The following is a 16932-nucleotide window of genomic DNA, read 5'->3' on the forward strand; positions in this document are numbered from 1 at the left end:
GGCTAATCTGGAACGCAGAGGAGAAAAGGGAGTAACTGGAAGCCAATTTTCACAGTCGGAAATAAATATGAGCAGATTCGTTACTTACCATGTAGCAACATGCAGCAGTTTAATCTTCAGGATTTTGTTGTTGTTGCTTCGATGAAATGAAATTCTCTTTCAATTCTTCCTCAGTGCCGTGCTTTGTTTTTGTTTGTACTATATTATGGCGACTGTTCATCTGTTTGTGGAAAGGGCATTTTCTATTCCAGTATGCAAAACAAGCTCGATAAACGGGCGTGGCTAGTTCATCCATTCTTAAATGTTATGGTAACCACTTTCGTCATTCATGCATGGAGCTTGACTTGACTCATGTAAAGGTAACAAGGTCAGCTGTGACCTTACAACAAAGCTCCCACTGAGGTTCTGATCCAACCAGTTGTTGCTCATAAAATATATCCTAACATCCACTGAAATACAATTTGTCTCTGTGAATGTGATAATGGAACAGTCAAGTATGGCACCAAAGGCGGATAACCAATTCAGACCAGAAAAAATTCAAACACATCCCCTTTCGCATGGAGAAATGATTTCAGCAGTGCAGTCTTCAACATTAAAAAGCAGCCCCTTTTGACCAGTGGTGGGAATCAGTAATACACTTTACTGTACTTCAGATATATGTACTTCTTTTCAGTATTGGATTGCAGCGGATGAATAACTTCAAAATCAAGTATTCTACCAATTATCCCATCGCGTAAGCGGAGAAAAACTGTGAATTAATAAACACCTTAATAGTGTTATTTTGGGCTCGCCATACGTATTCAGGTTCTACTGTACTGTGACTTTGGGCGTGTATGGCTTTAAACGGCAGAGCCTAGTCTTGTGAGTGATGTGGGCGTCATGAATAAGAGTGTAGCCTTGACTGGCATGTTTAGTGACAGCATGAGTTGTGGCCATCAGTAACTCGTGCATGAATGTGCTTTGTTTCCTTGCCATTGGTTCAATGAAGCAACTGAAAGTGCATCGGTGGCTGTGTCCATCCTTGACTTAAATACGTGGACATTACAATAAGTTCTAACTAGCGAAGGGAGCCTATATTCATTCATTTAACATCCCTTTGTTACCCTGTGATATCGATTGTAGATGTGTTGCTGAGGTACACAAAATCCTCTGAGTAAAGTGTGTGACTATAGTCACACACACTGGGTTGTAATTATAATTACAACCCAGGTGGCTGTTTGTCAGTCCACAAGCCTCATGTTTGATTAAACAACACTTGTCAAGTCGTGCTTTGTGTGTCTACCACTGCACTTTCAACCGCCCTAAAATAATACCTGCAGGCTTGACTGTCTTTTCCAAACATGCCCAGCTGTGACACTCGTCCGTCTCGTTTGTCCAGTCGGGAAAGAAAATAAGATGACACTGCTGAGGTGACCATTTGCAAAGCCTTTCAAGAATGATTGTTCAAGGTAAACACATAGGGAAAAACTATACACTGAACTGTCACATCATTAGGTATACCTGCCGAAGCCATCTATCCATACCAGGACTAGAACTATAGCTATCTGTAAAATTCTATTCTCCATAGAAAGTGCCAGGGAGACAAAATAAATGTCATGTGCTCACAAAATGGAGACTAATATTGATTATAGACAATGTGAAACCTTCAAGTCTATGTTAAAAAGACAACATAGGAAGTTGAACAGAGGAACTAGAGCACCAAGTGATGACATTGCAGCAAACCACATCCTCATTCTTCAAGGCTCTTAACATGAAGAAAGCCTGAAGAAGAGGAAGAAGAAGAAGCATGAAGAAGCGATCCTTGAAAATGTAGATGCTCTTCAAACATCTGATTAATTCAGTCACACAGACATGAACAGGACAGGACAGGATATTAAAAGCAAGACGTGTCTTGCAGGTTTCTGTTTAATGTGTACAATGCAGAAGAGTAATGTCTGGAAAACGTTCTTACCGTGGCCAACAGCAACCATCACACACAACAACGTTAATTCCCACAAACTTGTAAATTATATTTTGTAAATTAACACAAATATTATTTAACGGGCCATTCGCAGTTTCACTGTGTGAGCTGTTTAAGATAAACGTTAATTGATGTCATATACTGATCTGGACAGCAAAAGGTAACTGTACATCAAACTGTTATGGCACAGTTGCATATGTGGAAAACAGTTCAAACTACAGAGAGTTCAGTGGTTTTGTTCAAATGCCATTTATTATGTTTTGTTATGTAAGCCACACAGTTGGATCCCAGACCCAAACCAAGTTGAGTCACACTTGACTTTCACTCCAACCTTCATTGGGGACGCTGAGCACAAAAATTCCTTTCTTGGATTGGAAAGCGGCAGTTGCTATGGTAACAGGATCCCTTGGTCACCAGTTGCATGAGAACTAAGATCGAAAAAAATCTCTGGAGAATTACACAAGTAAAAATAACATTTATTGAAGTATTAAAAATGGAAAGTATTACGTATATACAGAAGTTTAAAAAGGCATCTGACATACACATGTTCTATATAATCATTTGCAAGCTGTAAGTTCTTCAATTGTACCACAAAACGCTAGTGAGGTCATTCCCAGAACAATATTGTACTTTTGACTTTAATAACTTAATATTAAAAGTAACAGAACAATTGCTGATGATGATGATGTAAACATGACTTCTCTTCTCCACTGCTTTTCATGCTTCCCTGGCGTCCATCTGAAGGCAAACTGTCAGGCCTGCGGGCCCAGCCCGCTGAGTGTGCGTGTGTCTTCCAGGTGTGGTGCATTGGAGTCAAGCAGCAGGTGTGTCCAATTAATCAACAGCCTACTTAAGCCAGCCTCTGACTCCACCAGATCGTCACAACTCCTGAACAAGTTTGTACATCCAGCTTTACCTTGAAACCTGAACCCACCTTTTATTGTCTCTCCTGACCAGCATTTCCATCCTCCTTTTCAGCCCGTTGTCCTGCCTGCCGACCCAGACCTTGACACACGCCTCGCCACCCAGAACCAGCCCCCAGCACCAAACGGACTGCAACCTCCTTCTGGCCATCCACTGTTGTAATAAAACTTTGCCAACTCATTCATTCTCTTTTCTGCATTTGGGTCCCCCCCGCACCGGAACCGTGACACAAACATTCATATCAGTTTCACAGAATAAAATGCAAACAAATGAAAGTTAGTTCCACATGGAATGTGGCGGCCTTGTTGTCTTAGATGAAGTAACAGATGTTTTGGCCATTGTTTAGTGTAGCACAGGAGCAACACTGTTTCCATTTCTACTGCTTCTAGTCGAGCCACATTTTTAGCTAGTCTGCTAGAACTTTGTTTTCAGGTCACTGTGCATTGGGACTGTGTAGGGAGTGCCTTGAGATACAAGTTTAATTCGTTCCTGACCATGCTCAAAAAGTTATTTATTATAGTGGACACCAGGATACTATGGGTGTAATGTGTTGTAAACTTACCAAGCTTATATGTAACATTTTTAACATGAACATCATGCAAATCAATTTGCGGTTGTGATTGGTTAGCTTGAATCCAATCATGAGCCAGAAGTGTTGACATCCTCCAAATTATGCGTTTTTATTGGTTTAACACGCAAATATGTCATGTCCACAGCAACCATCTATGGGTCCAAAGGGGTAAAGCAGCAAAATCCAGCTGTTTTTAACCTATCTCGGGGGCGGCCATTTTGTTACTTGCTATTGACTAAAAATGACATCACAATTTCTGAGGGGTCAGCTTGAGAAAACAGGTGATCTGTGCTTGGTCATTGCCTGAGCCCTGAGCAACTGTGATGCCAAAATGGCCGCCCCCTGAGGTGGATAAAAACGGGTGGATTTTGCTGCTCAACATATTCCACAAACACAGTATTAATCAGAATACGGTGTGTTTAGACTAGTGGGGTTTCACAGAACGTAATATTGCGAAGAACAGTTTTCGGCTTCCCCTTTTAAATCAGCTTTCCCAAGTGAAATAAAAGGAAATCCATTCCAGTTCCCCACCCCCCCAAAAAGCACAAATGTTTGTAATGTGTTTTAATTTGAAAAATAGCACTCTATAATACTGTACTAAAAAAAAAAAAAAAAAAAAAAAAAAACATACAACAATGCCCTAAACAATGTAAAGAACAAGAAGAACAGTTGCTGCACCCGCTCGTGTGCAGTCCATGGCCACCTGCTGGTAGGATAATACAGAGAAGGAATAATTATGATAATTACTTGCTTTAAAAAGTGTGAGAAGCGGTATTGTCGAGAATGTGTGTGATCATGACGTTTCCAGACAAGAGGAAGCCACTGATATAGATTCATCAGTGTGTTTTCTTCATTGTGTGCTTCATTGTGTCCTTGATTTGCAAGTTTGTTGTTGAGCTAGTATTTTTGGAGGTAGTACTTAGTGTAATAACTTCTACAAACCACTGATAAAGGGGAATTGCCTACACACACATTGTAATGAACTACAAAATGGCCAAATCATTACACAGTATTGGGCACAACTTCCAATTAGGACGTCATTCAGAATACAGCCTAGGGATCAGTCAGCAAGTTTTCCTGTCATAGCCATCCATCCATCCATTTTCTTGACCGCTTATTCCTCACAAGGGTCGCGGAGGTGCTGGAGCCTATCTCAGCTGACTGTGGGCAGTAGGCAGGGGACACCCTGCACTGGTTGCCAGCCAATCGCAGGGCACACAGAGACAAACAACTCATTTGAAGAATATTTTATTTAAAAAGTAAAAATAAATATGTAAAATTTCTACACAGGGCCACATGTGGTTCCAGAGCAGCAGGCTATTGAGCCCCGGTCTAAATCTACGTCTTGTTAAATGGTTCTCCAGTTACCTGAAGGCTACGTCCACTCTGCGATGACCCCGAGGAGCTCCACAAGGATGAATCCTCCTGATTGGCTAAAGTCTGATTGACGAATTGCAACATTCCCTTCAATGAGCTCACGTGTTCGGCCGGGGTGTCCGATCCGACCTGCTCATCCTCTCCCTCCTCCACGATGGTACGGTCGTTGCTGGAGCTGCTGTCTCCCACCATGTAGGTGAGGGGGTCAAAGGAGAGCTCGCAACTCGATGCTGGCTCGGCGCTGCTGAGTCCCTGCCAGCTGTGGTCTACCGAGTTCGAGTAGGACTGCCATGGTTGCCGGCTCAGCGCCTCCCTGAGCGTAGCCTTGAGGCTCGGCGGGAGATCCAGGGACAGGTCGTTGCTACAGCTCTGGAGCAGGAGCTCAACGCCCGCATTAGATGGAGCTGAGGTTTTGGTTTGGGAGGTCTTGTGAGTGATTGATGGAGAGATGGCGGTTGTTGGATGCATTTTGGGAGAGGAAGGAAGACAGTGAGAGTTTGAGGAGTCCTCATGGCGGGGTGTGAGTGGACGGACAGACGACAGGGAGCCAATGGGATTGTACGCAGCTGGATTGTGACATTTAGCTGCTCGCTCCAGACTGGAGATCTTGGCTTGGAGACGAGTCACTTCAGACTCCTGGTCGTGGAATAAGAAGTTCACCAAAGTTATCAGATGACTCATTTCAATTCAACTTGAGCTCTTTTTAAACATAGAGATTATAAAAGTACCGTATTTTCCGCACTATAAAGCGCACCTAAAAGCCTTCAATTTTTTCAAAAGCTGACCATACGACTTATATATGGATCAATATTGAGCCGCAACAGGTCTCGCTGTCAAGACGCTATCGGTGACCCTGCACGATCGGTGACGCGCATGCGCAGAAGATCCCGCCATCTTGGATCGCTAGCCAATACTAATACTTTACCTCAGAGAAAATAATAAAACAGCTGTTTATTCATTTTGGGAGTGAATGGAGTTGTCAGAAAGCTGGTTTGTAATCTATTAATAAAGTTTGACTGACCTATCTGACTGTTTTGTTGACATTCCCTTTAGCGCAGCACCATCTAATGCATGCATGACGTAACCCCAGCCTTATATATGGAAAAAGTTTTAAAATATGTAATTCATTGAAGGTACGCCTTATAATGCGGTGCGCCTTATAGTGCGGAAAATACGGTAAATGGTCATCAGAAAAATGAACGCTAAAGTTCAGACACCTGAAATTGACTCCAGTACAGTAGCGACAAGTGGTGACTTAAAGCTAAATGTATTACCTTGATGAGCAGAGACTCATTGGAGGTCTCAATGGCCTTCTGAGAGGAGTCAAGCTGAATTTGGAGCTGAGCACTAAGCTGCTCCAACTGGATTTGGAGCTGACTATTCTGAGCCTTGATGTTCTCATACAAATTACGGCTCCTCTCCAGCTGAGTCTGGAGATGACTGGCTTGGGCCTTGGTGCGGTCTAACTCCATCTTAGTGTCTTCTAGCTGGGTTTTGGCTTGGTCCAGCTCCATCTCCTTCTGCTGGAGTTTAGCGGTGAGCTTCTCCTGCGAGGATGACATGTGCGAGGACACTTTGAGGAGCTGACCTCGGTTCTGCTGCAGGGAATCCAGCTGACCAGGAAAATACAAAACACTTTTCAGCTTATTGTGGAATGGAGAACATGTTGGCTAACGTGAGATACACTTATTGGTACGTGGGCGCCCTCTGGTGGTACACAAGAGAATCTAAAACTAAGAAAGAAACCCAAATACAGTATAGTTGTTTTTAACTTTTAAGTACAATATTTTGGATTTAATTTTTTTTAGGAAATGTTTGTTTTTACACAATAAAATACAATCCACCTATGTATGAACAAAATTCACTGGAAATGCACATGTAAGTTCATGCACATGCCATGAAGATGCCCCTAACTTCCATTAATAACTCAGGCTAAACAAGACAATACTTGGCTCTCATAATGTATCCAAAATAATCCAAAGAAGATTGTAGTTTGGTGTACCTCCTTGTTGTGCTGCTCCCGCTCCATATCCAGCTCCTGCTCCAAAGAAGCGACCATGTTCTTCAGCCTGGCCTCGGACTGTTGCCAGTGTGTCTCCTTCTGAGCCAGCTCCTCCTCTGCATGGCACAGCCTCCCACCCTGCATGCATATGTATGTAAACATTAGGAACCATAACGCACGCACAAACATGTGACGCATTTGAACGGTGTTTACCGATTCCTTCTCCTGCAGCTTGATGGCATCCAGTTGTGAAGTAAGAGCTTTACAGTTACACTGGGCTTTCTCAAGTTCTTGCAGGATTGTATCAAGTCTATGCTGATGGGATTCCTGAAACGCACCAGCAGTGGGATTTGAAAGATTAAGTCATAAAAATAGAACATTTGAATTGAGTCACGGGAATAAATATTAACATGTAAAAGTTGTAAGTGGTGGCACGGTGGATGAGTGGTTAGCACGTCTGCCTCCCAGTTCTGAGGACTCCGGTTCGAGTCCAGGCTCCGGTCTTCCTGGGTGGAGTTTGCATGTTCTCCCCGTACCCGCGTGGGTCTTCTCCGGGTACTCTGGTCTCCTCCCACATTCCAAAGACATGCTTGGCAGGTTAATTGGAAGTTCTGAATTGTCCCTAGGTGTGCTTGTGCGTGTGGATGGTTGTTCGTCTCTGTGTGCCCTGCGATTGGTTGGCAACCAGTCCAGGGTGTCCCCCGCCTACTGCCCAGAGCCAGCTGAGATCGGCGCCAGCACCCCCCGCGACCCTTGTGAGGCATAAGCGGTCAAGAAAATGGATGGATGGATGTTGTAAGTACAGGTCTTTATTAATCATGATATCAATTAAAATAATTGTGATAATTATTTTTCCCATAATCGACCCAACATGTTTCCAAAAAAAGTCATCTCAAGAGCCGAATTGCCATCGGTTGTACTTGTGCCATAAACCACCGGATAGATTTATCTCCAAAACAACGGTTCCTTTTGTTCACTGTTCTCACTCTAGGCTGTCACATGTACCGTCCTTTTTCAATTTTACCTAAGACATTTTCTTATAAAATGAAAAGACATGGTACATTGCGACCCGATTTGGTCTGTTATGTCTTGTTGACATGACGTCGGTCATGTCCCCTTGGTGTACCCAAACACAATAATGTAGGGCTTTGGAGCGAAATTTGTGCACTATAACCTCTCACGGTGAACTTAATTTGATCTCTAAACTTCTGGTATTTTTTGGCAGAGTTGAATGGCAGAATTTGCAACCATATGATGTGCAAAATGTAAGAATTGACCCCTGACACATTTCTTGGGACAGAGTGAGCTTTTTATGCCATCTTTTTTAACTCCTGACCTTTGTTTGCTGGAGGTCCCTCTGTGTGTCTCTCAGCTCTTCTTCTTTGGCCTCCAGACTTTGCTCCAGTGCCTTCACCTTGATCTCCATCTCCTGCTTGTGCTCCCGAATGGCCACATCCAGTTGGGCCAGCTGAGGAACAGACGGCGAGGCGAAAGCATGTGATTAATCTGATAAAGTTCACCTGATACAGTACACATGAGGCTTATTTTTAGTACCAGAGTTGCTCTCTGCTGGAGCTCCCCCTGTCTTTCCTTCAGTGCACTGTCCATGTCTAAAACCTCATGAGTCCTCTCTTCCAACTCCCTCTGGGTCTCACTGTGAACACGCACGCACACACATTACCTTATGATTAACAAGGTCATCTTATGTAATTCATTGTGAACATTAGGTTTATAATTAGTTTATATTTGTCGATTTGTTATGCATGTCGTACAGTAATTAAGATGCAAATTAAATTGTATATTTTAGAGTCATTATTGTGTGTTTTTATGCCATTACTTTTGCAGGAACAGGGGTTGTTTTGGGAGTAATTTTTAAGGGGCTTTGCGTATGCTCTGACATAAGCATGTCGTGTGTGAAGACCAATGAACCAAGTCTTGCGGTCGTACAGTGACATTTTTATATTATTAGTGTATGTACACTTTAGTGCTTAGTATACAGTACAGTAGCTGCAGGCAGTAGGTTACAAAACAGCTTTATAGATCAGAGGTACAGTATGCACCATCTTAAAAGAGCAAATGATTATGTCACAAAAGGAAATAAGATCCATAAAATTGACACATTTGTCACACAGACATATTTCACGTCAAATAGCAAACATTATTAAACACAGAAATGCATGTCATTATATCACAGTTGTCATATGTATTCTCAGTATAAAAATCAAAAGTTCTCATGATACGGTCTAAGAAAAGAACAATTGTTTCAAACACAGATGAGTGAGAGAAAGATCCCAGCAAGACTCCATCACGTCGGTAGAAGAGTTCACCAGTTTACCCTCACCTAAGACGTATGCTCAGTTTTTCAACCTCCACTTGCCGCTCGTCAGCGATGCTTTGGGTCCTCTGCAGGACGTCTTTAAGCAACTGGAGCTGTGTCAGAGTCTCAGCCAGCTCCTTCTGGACTGTCTGCAGCTGGCCCTCGAGGAGCTGAAACTTTTGAACGCAGTTGAACTTGTCTGTCTCGCAGCGATGGAGCTTCTCCTCCAGGTCTACGACTAAAGACGGGAGCAGGAAATCGTGAGCATCTTGAAGCAGAATGTGACGATGATAGACTTTTATATTGAAAAAAAATCCCTGCTATATTTTACTTAGGTTTTCGTTTTGTTTTTTTACGTGACCCAACACAATTTTATCCTATCAAATCAATTTTACCGATTCAAATTAGTGTGCCTCCTTACCCACATGCGAGGGCATTACAGTACCTTAACTCATTTGCTCCCAAAGACGTATAAATGTTTTTTTTGTTTGTTTTAAGTGTCACAAAGACTTATTTATATGTTGTTTTTTTGTTTAATTTTTTTTTTTATGCTAAAGCACACAGAAGGCTTTGATCTCTCAACTGCAAAGACCTTTGCAGAAATGGTAGTTATTACACAAACGGCCAGCAGGTGGCAGCAGAGCAAAGGAGATCAACCAGGGTCATGTTGAAAAAAACCCTCAATTACTCACAATTCTAAATAGATTTGTGAAAATTGATGAAACTTAGCTATATTCTAATGCTTATTGCTGTAAAAACGGAAACAGATAGAAATATACTTTTTTTTTTCCTGATGAAAGAAGAGACTTTAATCTTTCTTTTGGTCGGCTCCATGTTTTTACAGCAATAGAACACAATATTCTGTGGGCCTTGCAAAATCAGTCAAAATCCAGTAAAACAGCCAGGAGCGAACGGGATTGCTTCTGTGAAAATGGCTGGGAGTGAATGAGTTAATGACGTGTGGGAAATAGCGTGTGGGAAAGTTGAAAGAAAAAAAACAAACAAAAAACAAAAAAAGTCTCACGATGCAGATTTTATCGTCTGGAGCAAATCCCTGATGATGAACGTGGGTTCAGTAGTGTAGTGTATTTGTCTTACCCAAGTCATTCTTGTTTTCAAGCAGGCTCCTTGTTTGCTGCAGGTTACTGTCCATGATGCTGATCTGAGTTGTCTTGACGGTGACGTCCTTCCGCAGACTCTGCAGCTCCAACTCTTTAGACAGAAGCTCCACTTCATAGTTTTTCGCCTCTTTTGTCACTTGGCTTCAAATAATATGAAAAACAACAAGGTTCTTATCATGAGCATTTTTGTTCCATGCAAAATTTGACATAAAAATCGAAAACTACAAAGGCATTGGATAAAATGCAGCACATTAAGTCTTACTTGCCTCACCTTATCATGAGAACAGCACCCATTTTTGATTAAAGAGAACCCTCTGCAATTGTTAGGAATTTAACAAAAAATCTTCATGTGACACATTAAAAAAAAAAAAAAAATTCTCTGAGCTTTTTAAAACGTCACAATCCAGAAGAAAGGAATGACTTTAAACCAAAGCGGATCCTCACTTATATATTCCCGCGTATTGATGGATGCGAGAGGCAGAGCAAGAGGGGCGTTGTCACGCCTACTAGCTGGATGTGGTGCAATCATAAGACACAAGACTGATACAGCATAATGTTTGATTATTATCAAACGGGCCCACATATGACGAAAGGAAAATATCCTACCTAAATGGTATTTGCTTTTATGATGGTGGAAACAGATGGAAAACAAGCTGCTGATAAAATTATTCGATGTATCTACTCATGGGACGGCACTGCTGTTCTTACTTGAGCATTTCAGACAGCTTAGTATTCTGTTCCTTCACGTCATGTATGTCTTTGTCCTTCTCCACACTGTCTTCCCGTCTGGTCCTCACCTCGTCATGCAGAGCTGCTCGAGCTCGTGCCAGCTGATGCTCCAGCGTGGACACCTACATGCAAAATACAGCATGCCATTGTATGTTGCTGCCACTATGGTCTCACAATTTAGAATTCTGGCAAGTGTGTGGGGGAAAGACGCGGCTCTAAAGTCACACAAAACGTGGGACAACTGTCACGTACCCAACTTCAAACCCTGACTTCCTAAAACAATTACCAAAAATGATAGATTAACTGATAACAATAAGCAACACTTTATATATATTTTTATAAATATTTTCAAATGATTACTTTGACAAGATACCCAGGAAATCACAATGTCCCATCAAGCATTCAAACGATTTTGTGCAAAATCTTTTCCCGTGAAATCAGTTTGTTACTTACCTGTTTCAAATCAATGTTCTGTAAGTTGACCTCATAAACTACTATTGGGACTTTCTTTTGTACTTTATGCAGTAGTGGATTCATTCAGTTAGTTCAACAGTGCATCCAGAAAGTATTTACAGCATTTGAATTTTCCCACATTCAATGATATTACAGCAGACGTCATCAACGTGGTGCCCACGCCACCAGGTAGCCTGCTAGGCCTGTGCGAAAAATACAGTAGCTCACCACTGATAGGACATTGTGATCATTTGAAAATGTAAACAATGGCAGAGATTTATAGTAATAAACCATTGCATCTGATATTCACCAGTTTCTTAATTATTGTGATAAATCAGTAATTAACATGATCAGTGCCCTGACAAAGGTCTACAAAATACATATAGGAAATTTTAGAATCTTAAACTGGCCATGTTGAGTGGCTCAGTCTCCTGTTTAATGGATTTAATTCTTCTCAAAATTCTATATGCAAAACCCCATAATGAAAAAAGGGTGATTTTCTTTCTTTTTAGGTATTCACAAATATATTCAAAATTTTGTAATACTTTTACGCATAACAAAATGTTTAGAAAGTGAAATGTTTAATACTGTCCAGATTCATTACACAGTACTGTACTTATCAAACACTAGCACTAGTCTGTGTGACTATGTCAGCTCAGCGCACTGAATGGACAAAAGTGTCTTGAGAGTTGGGACACAAAGTCACAAGATAAAAACACTTGTGTGCTATTTATGTGATCACAAGATTAATATGCATATCCCCTGCAAGCAATGCTTTGCTATTTCTTGCAGATGCAACCCTTTAGCGCTCGAGTCCACGGACACACTTCATTAGCAGCTTGATCATCCATTCGCGAGTCAGACCACAATCACCGTGGGTTATACATTTCTGAGATATTGTTATGTAATTAAAGTATTTGGCAAAAATCTGTGCTCATGAGGTGCATCAGTTTTACTTTACGTAAGTATACGGTATCTTTTCAAAACAAAATCTGAGAGAATGATGGGTTTCTTAAGTTGACAATGAAATGTAGAAATAGTGTGACGTGCCAAAAACTCCATTACATAGAACACTGAAGACATCTATCCAACCATTTGTGACCGGCTCTGGCAAAAAAAAGTCCTAAAAAAAACCCAAAAAAACCCCCCCAAAAACCTCAAAATCAAAATTGAGATATTCATATATTCAAATTGGGCGGCACGGTGGCCGAGTGGTGTGGAGGTGTGGGTTTGAATCCCACTTCTGACAGAAGAATTTTAGCGAGCAACCCTGACTGGATGGATAAATTGTTTATCTGCCAAAAACCAATGCAAGAACCAACAAACCCAATGAACCAAACAGTACCAAAAAAAAAACTAACACCTTGCGAGCTGACAAAACTAATAAACCCACTAGTGAATAGTTTTCAAACACTTAAATGTGTCAGGATGGCCGAGCAGTCAAAGGCGATGCTGTTAGGTCGCAATTGCCCCTGGAGGCGTGGGTTCGGATCCCACTGCTGATAGAGAAGATTTTTAACGAGCGACCCTGACTGGATGGATATATTGTCTATCAACCTTGAAACAATGCAAGAACCAATTAAACAAACAGTACCAAGAAAGACTTTGCAAGCTGATAAAACTAATAAACCAACCAGTGAAGAGTTATCAAGCACTTCAACATGTCAGGAGGGCCGAGTGGTCTAAGGCGCTGCGTTCAGGTTGCAGTCTCCACTGGAGGCGTGGGTTCGAATCCCACTTCTGACAGAAGAATTTTAACTCGCGACCCAGACTGGATGGATAAATTGTCTATCTACCTTAAACCAATGCAAGAACCAATTAAACAAACAGTACCAAGAAACACTGTGCAAGATGATAAAACTAATAAACCAACCAGTGAAGAGTTATCAAAAACTTAAACGTGTCAGGATGGCAGAGCGGTCGAAGGCGCTGCTTTCAGTTTGTAGTCTCCCCTGGAGGCGTTGGTTAGAATCCCACTTCTGACAGAAGAATTTTAACTAGCGACCCTGACTGGATGGATAAATTGTCTATCTACGTTGAACCAATTAATCAAACAGTTCCAAGAATAACTTTGCAAGCTGAAAAAACTAGTAAACCAACCAGTGAGGAGTTATCAAACCCTTCAACGTGTCAGGATGGCCGAGCGGTCTAAGGCTAAGGCGCTGCGTTCAGGTCGCAGTCTCCACTGGAGGCGTGGGTTTGAATCCCACTTCTGACAGAAGAATTTTAACTAGCGGACCCTGACTGGATGGATAAATTATCTATCGACGTTGAACCAATTAATCAAACAGTTCCAAGAATAACTTTGCAAGCTGAAAAAACTAGTAAACCAACCAGTGAAGTGTTATCAAGAACTTGAACATGTCAGGATGGCCGAGCGGTCTAAGGCGCTGTGCTTAGGTCGCAGTCTCCACTGGAGGCGTGGGTTCGAATCCCACTTCTAACAGAAGAAATTTAACTAGTTACCCTGACTGGATGGATGAATTGTCTATTGACCTTAAACCAATGCCAGAACCAATTAAACAAACAGTACCAAGAAACTTGTTGAAAGCTGATAAAACTAATAAACCAACCAGTGAAGAGTTATCAAACACTTCAACATGTCAGGATGGCCGAGCGGTCTAAGGCGCTGCGTTCAGGTCGAAGTCTCCAGTGGAGGCGTGGGTTTGAATCCCACTTCTGACAGAAGTATTTTAACTAGCGACCCTGACTGAATGGATAAATTTTCTTTCTACTAGGGGTGGGACAAAAAACCGATTCGACCGAACCATCGGTCGTCAAGGGGAGCTAAACGGCCGTATCGGTAGCAGAATTGTCAACCGATACAAAATCCGCCGGGAATCCTTAGATACATTGCTTGTAAAGCTGTGGACCGGATATCGCGTTGCTGTGAATCGGTTGTGAGTGAGGCTTTATGGTTTTCATAACAATAGCAAGAGTTCTGCACCGTGCTCTACTTGTTTTGTTTACATTTCAGTAGCAGCACTATTCAAGCTACTTCCGTGTTTACAGAGAGCTAGCAAAGTAGCGCTCAGAGACGCTTCATTCCCCGGATGTTGTAAACATAATGCAAAGACGTTACGCACCTTTTTTGGGAGGAGGGGGGCCGCCTACCGTCAACGCCGTGCTCGCGACACGGCGCGCGCGCGCGCAACGAGTGACAACATACAAATGGAGACAGTTAGCAGAAGCCGGTGCCGTACATCTCGGTATTTCCCATGGCTATCGAGTCCTCTCGGTGCACTTGTATGTCCCGGGCCGGCGTTGGTACTGCGCGCGAGCCAAAAAGAATAACTCCCGTGACGATCCAATGCATGGATTCAAACGACACAGGTATGTCCCACAGCCAACACACCAGCTAAGCTAAAAGCACACTGCAAGTATCTCATTTCTCAGTTTGTGGCTCCCTGTCAATATACACAACTAGCATGAGCAGCAGGGAACTGAGAAGTGCCCGCAATTACGTCATCAAACTCAAAATGAACGACAGCCCAAAAAACAAAACAAACAGTCGTGATTCTGTGGTCATCATCGTGTCTCAGATTAAAAAAACAAAAAAGATGTCATACATTAACCAAAAATGAATGTGATGGCAAAGAAAAACAAAAATTGTTAAAAACAAAAATTATTAATAAAAAGGGAAATGCACTTTTGGAAATATTTTTGGACATATTAAGTTGTTAAAATGTGTTTGATAGATTTATTGTTCCATAAGGTGGCTTCATATTTCTTTTGGCTGGACGGTAGGTTTATTTCATGTCTTAAATTTATGTTTCTGAAATACTTCACAATGTGGACATATTCTGTTTAATTGTGTTGGTGTCTTTTTAAAGGTTAAATATTTATATTTCAAATTGAATTATCAGCCTTTTGTTTTCCTGATCCTGATTTTGAATTAAAAAACAAAAACAAAAAACAATTATAACTGTCAATAACAACTAATAAATATTTAAACTGATAAATTTTTCAGTCATATCGCCCAGCCCTTTGTTCCGGTCCATTTAAATAATTGATTCAATATATAAAAATATATAAGACATTGTTGTTGTTCTTTTTTTACACATTTGTAGATACTGTAAAAATTTGTGGTGTTTTAAGATTAATGTTTACAAGCAACAAATGTCACTATAAGTTTTGAATATTGAAATTAATCGTATCGAATCGAAAATTGTATCGGTCCCAAACTTAATCGAACCGTATCGAACCGTTCTGTTCTGAAAGATAATCGTTTTTCAATCGAATCGCAACTTGTGTATCGAGATACATATCGAATCGGCCTCATGTCAGAGATTCCCACCCCTACTTTCTACGTTGAACAAATTAAACAAACAGTACCAGGAAACACTGTGCAAGCTGATAAAACTAATAAACCAACCAGTGAAGTGTTATCAAGCACTTAAACATGTCAGGATGGCTGAGCTGTCGAAGGGGCTGCGTTCAGGTCGCAGTCTCCACTGGAGGCGTGGGTTCGAATCCCACTTTTGACAGAAGAATTTTAACTAGCGACCCTGACTGGATGGATAAATTGTCTATCGACGTTGAACCAATTAATCAAACAGTTCCAAGAATAACTTTGCAAGCTGAAAAAACTAGTAAACCAACCAGTGAAGTGTTATCAAGCACTTGAACGTGTCAGGATGGCCGAGCGGTCTAAGGCGCTGCGTTCAGGTCGCAGTCTCCACTGGAGGCGTGGGTTCGAATCCCACTTCTGACAGAAGACTTTTAACTAGCGACCCTGACTGGATGGATAAATTGCCTCTCTATGTTGAACCAATTGATCAAACAGTACCAAGAATAACTTTGCAAGCTGACAAAACTAATAAACCAACCAGTGAGGAGTTATCAAACTCTTCAACGTGTCAGGATGGCCGAGCGGTCTAAGGCGCTGCGTTCAGGTCGCAGTCTCCACTGTAGGCGTGGGTTCGAATCCCACTTCTGACAGAAGAAATTTAACTAGTTACCCTGACTGGATGGATGAATTGTCTATCGACCTTAAACCAATGCCAGAACCAATTAAACAAACAGTACCAAGAAACTTGTTGCAAGCTGATAAAACTAAAAAACCAACCAGTGAGGAGTTATCAAACTCTACAATGTGTCAGGATGGCCGAGCGGTCTAAGGCGCTGCGTTCAGGTCGCAGTCTCCACTGGAGGCGTGGGTTCGAATCCCACTTCTGACAGAAGAATTTTAACTAGCGACCCTGACTGGATGGATAAATTGTCTTTCTCCGTTGAACTAATTAAACAAACAGTACCACCAAGCACAGTGCAAGCTGATAAAACTAATAAAACAACCAGTGAAGTGTAATCAAACACGTCAACATGTCAGGATGGCCGAGCGGTCTAAGGCGCTGCGTTCAGGTCGCAGTCTCCACTGGAGGCGTGGGTTCGAATTCCACTTCTGACAGAAGAATTTTAACTAGTTACCCTGACTGGATGGATAAATTGTCTATCTAACTTAAACCAATGCAAGAATAA

The 16932-nt window shown here is 41.7% G+C and overlaps 1 protein-coding gene and 9 non-coding genes across 10 annotated transcripts in view; 9 read left to right on the forward strand and 1 right to left on the reverse strand.

The window, feature by feature from the left end:
• Positions 1–3603: 3603 nt before the first annotated feature.
• The window catches only part of ccdc18 (coiled-coil domain containing 18), a 74831-nt gene continuing 61502 nt past the window's right edge, over positions 3604–16932 (reverse strand). Inside the window, exons 16-24 of the mRNA XM_077537853.1 lie at positions 10981–11123; positions 10250–10413; positions 9176–9389; positions 8389–8488; positions 8171–8302; positions 7048–7161; positions 6835–6972; positions 6107–6445; positions 3604–5468 (exon numbers count right to left, since the gene is read on the reverse strand). Coding sequence (XP_077393979.1) covers positions 4794–5468; positions 6107–6445; positions 6835–6972; positions 7048–7161; positions 8171–8302; positions 8389–8488; positions 9176–9389; positions 10250–10413; positions 10981–11123 — 2019 coding nt within the window. The 3' untranslated portion in view covers positions 3604–4793. The remainder of the gene's footprint in view (positions 5469–6106; positions 6446–6834; positions 6973–7047; positions 7162–8170; positions 8303–8388; positions 8489–9175; positions 9390–10249; positions 10414–10980; positions 11124–16932) is intronic.
• On the forward strand, positions 13118–13200 carry trnal-cag (transfer RNA leucine (anticodon CAG)). The gene has a single exon. It is a non-coding gene; the product is annotated as a tRNA-Leu (tRNA).
• Positions 13584–13672, forward strand: trnal-cag (transfer RNA leucine (anticodon CAG)). Its single transcript has one exon. It is a non-coding gene; the product is annotated as a tRNA-Leu (tRNA).
• Positions 13818–13900, forward strand: trnal-uag (transfer RNA leucine (anticodon UAG)). Its single transcript has one exon. It is a non-coding gene; the product is annotated as a tRNA-Leu (tRNA).
• trnal-cag (transfer RNA leucine (anticodon CAG)) lies at positions 14057–14139 on the forward strand. The gene has a single exon. It is a non-coding gene; the product is annotated as a tRNA-Leu (tRNA).
• Positions 15859–15941, forward strand: trnal-cag (transfer RNA leucine (anticodon CAG)). Its single transcript has one exon. It is a non-coding gene; the product is annotated as a tRNA-Leu (tRNA).
• On the forward strand, positions 16086–16168 carry trnal-cag (transfer RNA leucine (anticodon CAG)). Its single transcript has one exon. It is a non-coding gene; the product is annotated as a tRNA-Leu (tRNA).
• trnal-cag (transfer RNA leucine (anticodon CAG)) lies at positions 16313–16395 on the forward strand. Its single transcript has one exon. It is a non-coding gene; the product is annotated as a tRNA-Leu (tRNA).
• trnal-cag (transfer RNA leucine (anticodon CAG)) lies at positions 16552–16634 on the forward strand. Its single transcript has one exon. It is a non-coding gene; the product is annotated as a tRNA-Leu (tRNA).
• Positions 16779–16861, forward strand: trnal-cag (transfer RNA leucine (anticodon CAG)). Its single transcript has one exon. It is a non-coding gene; the product is annotated as a tRNA-Leu (tRNA).

Source organism: Festucalex cinctus, chromosome 1 (assembly GCF_051991245.1).
Source record: "Festucalex cinctus isolate MCC-2025b chromosome 1, RoL_Fcin_1.0, whole genome shotgun sequence".
NCBI classification, from domain to species: domain Eukaryota; kingdom Metazoa; phylum Chordata; class Actinopteri; order Syngnathiformes; family Syngnathidae; genus Festucalex; species Festucalex cinctus.